The sequence below is a fragment of the Taeniopygia guttata genome, chromosome 5, assembly GCF_048771995.1.
Source record: "Taeniopygia guttata chromosome 5, bTaeGut7.mat, whole genome shotgun sequence".
Taxonomy (NCBI): Eukaryota; Metazoa; Chordata; class Aves; order Passeriformes; family Estrildidae; genus Taeniopygia; species Taeniopygia guttata.
Genome location: NC_133030.1, coordinates 11,292,694 through 11,302,151, shown reverse-complemented (window position 1 = coordinate 11,302,151; position 9,458 = coordinate 11,292,694). Strand labels below are relative to the sequence as shown.

General features: G+C 52.3%; 1 protein-coding gene across 1 annotated transcript; it reads right to left on the bottom strand.

Annotated features, from left to right (window-relative positions):
- Nucleotides 1-1,591: 1,591 nt before the first annotated feature.
- Nucleotides 1,592-4,462, bottom strand: LOC115495663 (mas-related G-protein coupled receptor member X1). The gene is given in 4 exon segments (XM_041716695.2): nucleotides 1,592-3,608; nucleotides 3,611-3,683; nucleotides 3,929-3,957; nucleotides 3,960-4,462. Coding segments are annotated over 4 exon segments (1,161 nt in total). The 5' UTR covers nucleotides 4,063-4,462; the 3' UTR covers nucleotides 1,592-2,652.
- Nucleotides 4,463-9,458: the final 4,996 nt, after the last annotated feature.

Genomic DNA, 9,458 nt, shown 5'->3' with positions numbered 1-9,458 from the left:
AGCAAAGAGCCTTCCACACTGCTGCTGCTGCTGCTGTGCCTGTGTGGAATGGTGGGAATGGGGCTGTGCTCTGGCTCCTTGGCCAACAGCAGTGCCCACCCTCTGATTTTCTTACTGGCTGGGACTGTGCAAAGGAAGTCACCCCCTCTGTTAGTGTTGCCTTCCAGAGGCCTTTTGAGGATGTGCCAGAGCCAAGGAATGGGGACAACACAGTGGAATCATCACCAAGTGGAGTCATCATGAAATAGAGGCATCATAAAATAGAACCATAAAATATCCAGAGTTGGAAAGAACCCACAAGGATCATGGAGCTGAGCTCCTGGCAGTGCACAGGACATCCCAAAAATCCCATCATGTGCCTGAGAGCATTGTGCAAATGTTCCTTGAGCTCTGACAGGCTGGTGCTGTGTGCAGCAGGGGAACTCCAGCCTGGAATGGATGTGGAATGACGTGAGGAATCATCATGGAACGGTTTGGGTTGGAAGGAACTGTAGAGATCATCTCATTCCAACTCTTCTGCTGTAGCAAATGGCACCCAGGAAACCTCTTGCTTTGATATCACTGCATTGAGTCTTTCCTGTTCCACAGGGCCAAGCTTTCTCTGTCTCAGAACTGAAACTTATTACCCTGTGGAATTTTAAAATTGAGTCACCAAGACTGAGAGCTTTTCCCTCTGGATTTTCTTGGTGTCTTTGCTTAAAAATATCATGCAGGTGGGTAAGAAATCTTGGCACAGCAGTGCAGAATGATTTCTGGGCAGATCCTGTCCATCTCCAGCATTTCCTGACACATGGGAATACCCTGTGGAGGCTTCACACTGAGTTTTGTTGTGCAGGAGAGTGTGCAACTGTTTGGGAGGCCCCTGAAAGGCTTTCCCCAAAACCCACACCGGGTTTGGGGCTGTGGCCTGGCTTGTGAGTTGGAGGAGGATTGCTTCAATGGTCCTTCCAACCCAAACCATGCTAGGATTCCATGGCAAACGGCAAGCTGAGGTAGGGAGTGGCCTGGGTGACACTGGAGACAAGGAAGATGCTGGAAAGTAGAAAAGATACATTGAAGGATCATGATCCTCCTGCACTTACTTTGAAAGAAACCCCCTGGCTGAGTTGTTCTTCCCTGGACAAGAGGTTGCACCATGGAAAGTTTCTGCTTTGCAATGGACAGGAAAAAGGGAGACAGGGAGAGAAAAACCCTCTCAGATGTCACTGTCTCTCTCTTCTGTTAATTATTAACAGCTCTGTGTATAAATGCTCCTTAGGTGTTTAACCTCATGCGTGTCTCTAAAGCCTGACTCACCATCCACAACTTTCCCTCTCACTTCCCTTTCCAGAAGCATTGGCATGTTGGTTTCCCTTGGATTTAAAGCAGTGGGAAAAGGAGGGAAAACTTCCCTCTGAGCAAGAGCTGTGGCTGCTGGCCAGGTCTCTCCCAGGAGGAATGAGGAGATCCTGGCACTGCCAACATCATCCCAACCATTGCAGGGATGTGCCTTAGGAAGGGCTCTGGAATGAGACAGGTACTGCCCTGCTCACAGACAAAGCAGAGGCATTGCAATGGGACAAAATAAGGAAATTAGCCATACTGGACTGGGTTCACCAGGGACAGGCTCTGCAGTGAAGCCTGGATGTTGTTTATTCAACAACTTCTGTGGTCAGTTTTACCACGTTGGAATCAAAGAAAACATAAATGCAAACTTAATTTAGGGCTGGTTACAGAATGTAAAGATCAGCACAGCCTGGGCTGTGGCTGAAGCTGCTGTGCAGAGTTGCTGTTCAGCTCCTCCTGAGGGTGGCCAGGCTCAGGAGGGAGGTGGTCAAGGGCTCCCTTGGACATTGATGCTGGGGAGGCAGAAGATGGCCCCATTCTGCAGAAGAGCAGCATAACGCCCTGATCTCTGTGCAATTCAATGGTCCAAGAATCCGATGATGGGAATTTCCATGTTTCAAGCTCTTTTTGGTCACAGGCATCAAAGGCTTCAAAGGAGTTCACTATGGACCCTGCACTTTAGTCAGAAGGATTAAATTCTGGAATTAGAGAACATGACAAATTCCCACTGAAAGAATAAGGGAATGTTGCTGTCCCTCCTCAGCTCTGCAGCCCTACCTGGTGCCCCTTCCCATCAGCTGGGAATGCAGGTCTGGCTCTGCCGGACAGAAGAGGAAGGATGCTCCTTGTGATCCCAACCCCTCTCCTACCATCGAGAGGCACCAGCCCTGCAGGGATTTGGGAAATCTCCGACACCCCATGCTGGGTGTGTCCCCAGGCCTTACCAGGGTTTAACACATCCCCTTCTTTGCTGGCAAGAGCTCCCTGAAAACACCATGAAACTCATCTGCTGAGCCAAAGGAGTTCATTCGCTGAGGCCGAGGCCATGAGGGTCATTCCATGGGGAATAGAGCTGGGGAACAGCACTGAGCCCAGCTGCACTGCCTGGAGCCATGTGGATCCAGGAGGGAGGAGGAAAGCCATGCTCCAATGTGCTTCCTTCAGAGCATCCCCCAAAAATCACCCAAGGCAATGCTCCTGCTCCCTTCTCCTACAGGAATACACCACCATGGGGAGCGTTATCTCGTGGATATTGTTTAATCTCAAGGAAACTTTCTGCCACTCTCCTGGGGTCCTTCAGCAGAGCAGTGGAAGGGATCAACAGGCTCAGACCCCTGTCTCCCTCAGGGCATCATTTCTGCAGGCTTTTTTTGGTTTTGGCTTCTCAAAGACCCTCTGCAGGGAGAGCTGGAGGGATCTCACAGAGCAGGGCCTCCGGAAGCTCCCCACCAAGAAGTAGATTAAGGGTTTGAAGCTGCTGTTGATGCAGTTAAGCAGGAAAACAGCCTGGGAGGGCACATTGAGGTAACCGAGCTGCTGCAGGAAATTCCAGAAAATGAGAAGGAGAGTGAGGAGCACAATGAGGGCGATAGCGATGTCGCGTCTCTTGGGTTGCTGCTGCTGGGAGCCCCACTTGGCCTTAATGAAATCAATTGTGCTGGAAACCAGCAGGGGTGCAGCCAAGAGGAGCAGGATGATGGTGTTCATGGAGATGAAAGCTGCCCGGCAGAGCTCCAGCTGGTGTGATGGGCACAGGAATGTCACCACAGGAATGACAGTGAAGAGAGCAAAGAAGGTCCAGAATTGGACACCGTTCAGCAACCACATCAGGCGCAGAGGAAGTTTGCAGCGGCAGCAGAGATGGAAGATCTTTTCTATATAGTACAGAGGGTCCCTGGGCATCAGCCAGTACAGCCCCCAGTAGTAGGACAGCACTGACAGTTGGAAAAATAAATTCAGGTACAGCAGGGGCACAATAGGAGAGCAGGACATGTCGTCCACCAGGTAGAGCAGGGCGGAGGGGACTGTGAGGAGAAGGAAGAGGAAGTCAATGACAGCCAGGTTAAAGATGCGATAGTTACAAATTTCCAGTTGAAGGAGGCATAGGACAGCCCCATTCCCAGCCAGCCCACAGAGGCAGATGAGCAGTGTCACAATGTGCATGGCCACACTGGGAATATCTGTCTCACACAAATCATCTCCTTCAGTGGGTGAGATGGCAGGTGGGGACACGGTGGTCACCTCCATGGATGGACACTGGGCAGGCGGTGGGATGTGGCCCTGGCTGTGGTCAGAGTGGATGGGGAGTCAGTGCTTGGAGAATCCAGGGATGGACCATGAGGCTCCTCAGCAGCTCCCTGCAGCGGGAAGTATACAGTGGGGAGGAGTGAGATGTGCAGGGGAGGAGGGCGATGGAAATGGTGGGGTGGGAGAGGGAGGTGGGAGGGTTGGGCTGTTCTGCAGGGGATGCAGAAATGAAGCACAGGGCAGAGGAGGAGAGAATTGGGGAGAGCACTGTGGTGACTGGAGAGGGTGGCAGGAACAGAGCAGCTGCTGGAGGAGAGGAAGGTGGGGTAGGGAGGAAGGAAAACATTCCACTGACCTGTTCTCTGTGGGGCAGCAGCAGGCAAAGGGGTCTGTGCAGATCAGCAGCGCTTCCTTGTTCCTTTTGCTCCTTTGGGATACATGTCCTAAAGTGGCTCCTGCCAGGTCAGTGACATGAAGGAGAAAGTGCATGGAGGAGTGAGGGATTGAAAAATTGTAACTTTGCCTACTTCAGAAATTCAGTTCCTCTGAGTTACTTGTCTCAGGCGTGGGTCTGGTTTTTTTTTTTTTTTTTCTTCTCCAGAGGAAGTGGTATTTCTCAGAATCTCTAAATGATGATTTTTTGATTGGCTCATCTTTCTCTCCTGATGAGAAACCCTCCTTCCCTGCAGAATGTCCCATTCTCCAACTGCCTTCACTCTCCAGACCAGTTTCTACCATTCCTTGTTACTCTTCCCTGAGTGATCACTGTCCCTGCAGCAGCAGAGGAATGCTGGTGATGCTGGTGGCACTGGAATGCTGCCAGTGCTGGATGTGTAGGTGAGGCAGCTGGGTGCTTCTCAGAAACAGTTCCTGTTTCAGTGATAGTAAAAGGGTTTTAAATCATGGAGATTTAGAGTTTAAAGAAAAATTAAGCTTAGTAGGCCCTTAAAAGAAAATAAATACCCTAAGTACAGGAAGACTTTGTACCTTGCTAGAACTGCACCTGTGTAGCTAGTACATGAGAAAGGACATAATTGTTGGATGTGATGATTGTTTAGTAATTAAATATAATTACTGTTTAATCGTAAGAATAATCATGAGAAACTGTGGTCATGGACCTAAGAAAGATCACGAGAAACTCATGTCAATGTATACAATAGAACAATAAAAGTTTAATAATTAATATGTAAGTTATATAACGATAGAATATAAAATACGTTCCGCTCGAAAGCCATGTCGGAGTCAGATTTGGGTCTGCACCCCTGATTCCCAGAGCTCTGAATAAAAGCACCTCCATATAATCATATCCCGTGATTATGTGTGTTTCTGAACGCAAACACCAGGAAGTGCTTCGAGATCATTGCCAAAACATGCTCTGGGCTGAGGAAGCACAGCTGTGCTTCTTCCCCTGCCTATCCCCATGCCATCCTCATCCCTGCTCCCCATCCCCATCCCCATTCCCATCCCCACTTCCATCCTTACCTCGTCCTATCATGACCCTCAGGTTTCCCAAGTGGAGTCACTCCTCACTTCAACCACGACCGGTCAGGCTCTGCTCTCCTCCAGTAGGATGATTTGGGATTCCCGGCATCCAGAGCCCTCCAACCTGCTCAGACCCTCTCCTGAACCCTCCAAAACAACCTGCGATACCCCTGACCATCCCTGGGGCCCCGTGTCCCACCCTGAAGAGCTGTGATCTTCTCCCGCTCCACCAGGGTCCCCGGCAGTGTCCCTGCTCCTCCTGGCCACAGTGCTCTAGGATCCAGGAGGGAGGAGGAAAGCCCAGCTCCCCTGTGCTTCTCATGATGACACAGGATGATAAATGCAGCTGGAGCCAGTGCAGAAACAGAGAAGGAGGCCTGCAGTGGTGTTGGGTCAAGGTCTGTAAAAAGAAGCAAGAGCACATGGCCAAAGGAAAAGTTCAAGGCAGGTGTTGCCTTTATGAAAGACAACGGCGACCTGGTTCCAAGAAGACAGCACGGCAGCCCGGCCTCGCCCGGGCTACTCGGACTAACGACACACGCTGACACCAATTGGTGGTGGACGGTCGAAAGCGTTTATTATCTTATCTCATGGGTTTAAATAGTCTTGGGGGTCTTTGCTACGTCAGAGGGGGTTGGTAGGGTCTCTAGGGTTAGTCGGGAGTAGAAAACTACTGGGTTAGGTGTGGTTACATGCTCTGGGGTTAATAGATAATGTGAAGCAGGGAGAAGGGGGAAGGGTCTCTCTTTCCGTCACATCCCGAGATCTTCCGTTCGCCTGTCCCTACTAGTACATCTCCCCTCCCCTTATGATATATAAAATGAGGTAGTCGTAGATATAGGCACTGGAGTGAGGTACAAACTTGTAAATTGGTAAGGAAAGGGTGGTTTGGTAAACCTGAGTAATTTTCGCAAGGTGAGTCTCGAAGGCTTTTGCGACAGACTGTGTTCACAGTTTTTGGCTTACAGCATTTGTTGCTGGCCTATGAACAGAATGTTTGCCCTTTCCAGACGGGCCTGAACAAACGAGACTAGTTTGTTCAGCAGGCATGGTCCTATGGTAACAGCTAAAAGCAGTATTGCCAGTGGACCTACCAGGGCGGAAATTAAAGTGGTGAGCCAAGGTGATCGATTGAACCAGGATTCAAACCAGCTCTGTTGGGTTTCCCTGTCTCTCTTTCTCTGAGCCAGTCTGTCTTGGAGCTCTGCCATGGAGTCTTTAAGAACTCCTGTATGATCTGCATAAAAGCAGCATTCCTCTTTTAAGGCTGCACACAGTCCTCCTTGTTGCATGAACAAGAGGTCCAGTCCTCGCCTATTTTGTAAAACTACTTCTGAAAGCGAAGAGACTGATTTCTCTAGATAGGAGATGGATTTCTCGATCCTCTGCAGGTCCTCGTCGATGGTCATTTGCAGCTGAGAGAGTCCGTGCTGCTGGGTTGCGATGGCTGAGACACCCGTGGCTGTGCCAGCTGCTCCCAGGCCGAGCAGTATTGCGATGGTTATACCTGTGATGATTTCTCTTTTGCGGAGTCTGTCAGGTTCCTCGAGACGGTGGTATATCTCTTTGTCTGAGTGGTACAGGACCCTAGGAACAATCAGAACTTGGACACAGAAATCGATAGAGTCATTAAATTTGGCAAGGAACACACAAGGACTCACTCCGGATCTCTGGCAAACCCACATCCCAGATGCGGATGGGACCACCCACTTATTGGTTTTTCTGTTGGGCTTGACAATGTTAGTGCAGAAGTTGCTTTTCTGCTTTGCAAAGGTTGCATTGCAAAACATCTGCCCTGTCCTGTGATTTGACTCAGGGTGATTCCTCTGCGGGGAGTGTCCCATCTGCACTGGTGGGGGGCACTGGCTGTGGAGTAACTGAAGGGGGTGTCTAAAGCAATGCCTTCGTAGAAAGGGGGTTTAACATCATAGCAAAGCTAACAGGGGTTAGTCAGGTTCGGTTTGGTTTCGTTTAGGGTTAGAAAGGTAGCTTCTAAACAGGTTGGCTATGTGGAACACGAAGGATGGGGTGTTTGCTGTGGTGATCTCTTTGAACACCTTGTCACTTGAAAGATGTTGCATGACCCACTTAAATGGCTGGTGAGGGTAGTGGCCTGGGTTGGCTTGTCCCCCAGCCACAAGCCCCAACAGCAAAATTGCACAGAGACACTGTGCATGTCTGGGTCTCACTGGTGTGGGACTTTCGGGTTTTGTCTGGTGGTTTGGTGGTCCGTCATCTCCCTCTGGAGCAGAGGTGTATGCATCACGGGGACGGTCCACGAGCATGTCCTGCAAACAAAACTCACAGCTTTTCATTAGTTTTGTTCTGAAGGTCAGTTTTATTGGCAGCAGTGGGTGTGTGGCAGTGGCCCTTTCCTCCCGCAGCTTCAACAGGATTCCCTCGGGCGTGTTTGGGGTGGAGGCGCCGCAGCGGGCTGCCGTGCCGGCTGGGGGCAGCTCACCGCGATGTGACCTGCCTCATCACACTTGAAGCATGCCATGGCACTGGTCAGGGTGTGGACAGCTGCCTGAATGGGCGTCAGGTGCTCTTCCCTTACTACATGTTTGATCATGTAAGCCAGGCTAGCTCCGGCTGGCAGGGAACGTAAGATATCCTTGGTGACAGAGTTGCACTGCTGGCGCAGGCAGTCGGCCACCACGGGGCCCTTTGCCTCTGCCGGCAGGGTGGAGGAGTCTATCGCTGCCTGCAGGCGATCCACGAACTGTGTGAAGCTTTCGCTCTCTGCCTGCCTCACGGTGGACCACGGCGCCGGCTGGGCCATGACTCGAGAGGCTGCGCGAATAGCCTCCCTGGCAGCCCGAGTGGTCGCCCTGACCTCCTCAGCCTGCATCTGCATGGCTTGTTGCTGCGGCGTGATCATATCATTGTGCTTTCCTATCAGTCTGGATAAGCTCGATCTGTGTAGTGGCTGCCTCGCGCCAGATGCTTGGGCTAATAGCTTTCTACAATTATCCTCCCATTCCTGTCTGAAGACAATCATTCCCGCACCATCAAGTATCATGCGACCTATTCGCTCGATATCAAAGGGAAGCAGGTCGTCATTACTAAAAAGACCATCGATTAAAGTGGAGACTATGGCCGAATTGATTCCTTTTTCCGCAATGGCTTTGACAATTGACTGTACATCTTTTGGGTTTATCAGGGTATATACCCTTTGTTCGTTCCCCTCCGGGCCGGTGAGCCTCACCGGGAAGGCTTGTATGGCAGCCGCTGGGGACCATTCAGCACAGGCTATTTTTATTTCTCCCCAGCTGGTAAACTGGGCTGGTTCGTATTGTACTTGTTTTTCAGTGCGGCTTAGAGCTTTACTCGGTTTTGTCTTAAATTGCGTTGGCTCCGTTTCTTCCGTCTCTGAATCCCAGGCGGCTTCCGGCAGCTCTTCCGAGCCGGCAGAGCTGCTGCTGGACTCTGAGTCGGAAGTCGAATGCCAGCGCATTTCCGGGGCTCGGTGCCTTTTTGTCTGGCTCCGAGCTCGCTCCTCCCCGCGGGGGTGGCGCCGCTCCCGCCCCCCCGGCTTGCCCTGCCTCCTGCAGGGGGAGGTCTGTCCCTTACATGGTAGCTGCATCCGGCACGGCTGCCGATTGGCTCCGTGCTCTCTGCTGCTCTCCGCCTCTTTCTCCCGCGCACGCGCGTCCCTGAAATCGCGCGTCTCCAGGGTTTTCGCGCCGAGACCGCCTGCGCCCCGCCCCTCTCCTTGGCTGCCAGCGCCATTTTCAAAGGGGTGAGGTGGCAGCGTGGTTTGGATCTCCACCCGAGCCGCGGTTTCTTCCACTGCCAGCTCCTGCCAGAAGCATTCTGCGGGCTGCTGCAGCTCCGGCAACGGGTCGTTGACCGGCGGCGGCGGGACGGACGGGGAAGCTGCGGTTTTTCGGGGGGCTTCCGCGGCGGGGACTGGCCTCTGGCCCGGAGAGGGGGGTGACGCGCCGGGCCCCCCCGGATCTCCGCTCCCCGGCGGATCGTCCTCAGGGACGGTCTGTGCTTCCGCCCCCACCCCGAGCCCAGGTCTAACTAATAAACACGCAAGCGCCGCGCTCCACGTCTCCTGCTCTTCTATTGCTCTGCGCGGGGCTTTCTTTACTTTGCCCCACGTTTTAAGGCTCTTGCCACTGCCTGAGGATTTCGTGTCCTCGGCCAGCGTGGCTGTGCATTTTTCCCATATTCCCGGATGCATAGCATCCACTGGGCTTTCAGTCGCCCCAAGCTCAAGCAGCCTTGCTATGGCAAGATAAAAGTCCTTGAGCTTACACTCGATACCCCACTGCTTATAACTCACACTTACGACCCTGGCGATGCTGTCCATGACGCTCGCGGGTCCTGGGACGTCTCCCTGCGCCAAGATACGGTCTGACCGCCCCGGCCGCTGCTCCTGTCCAGGTGTATCC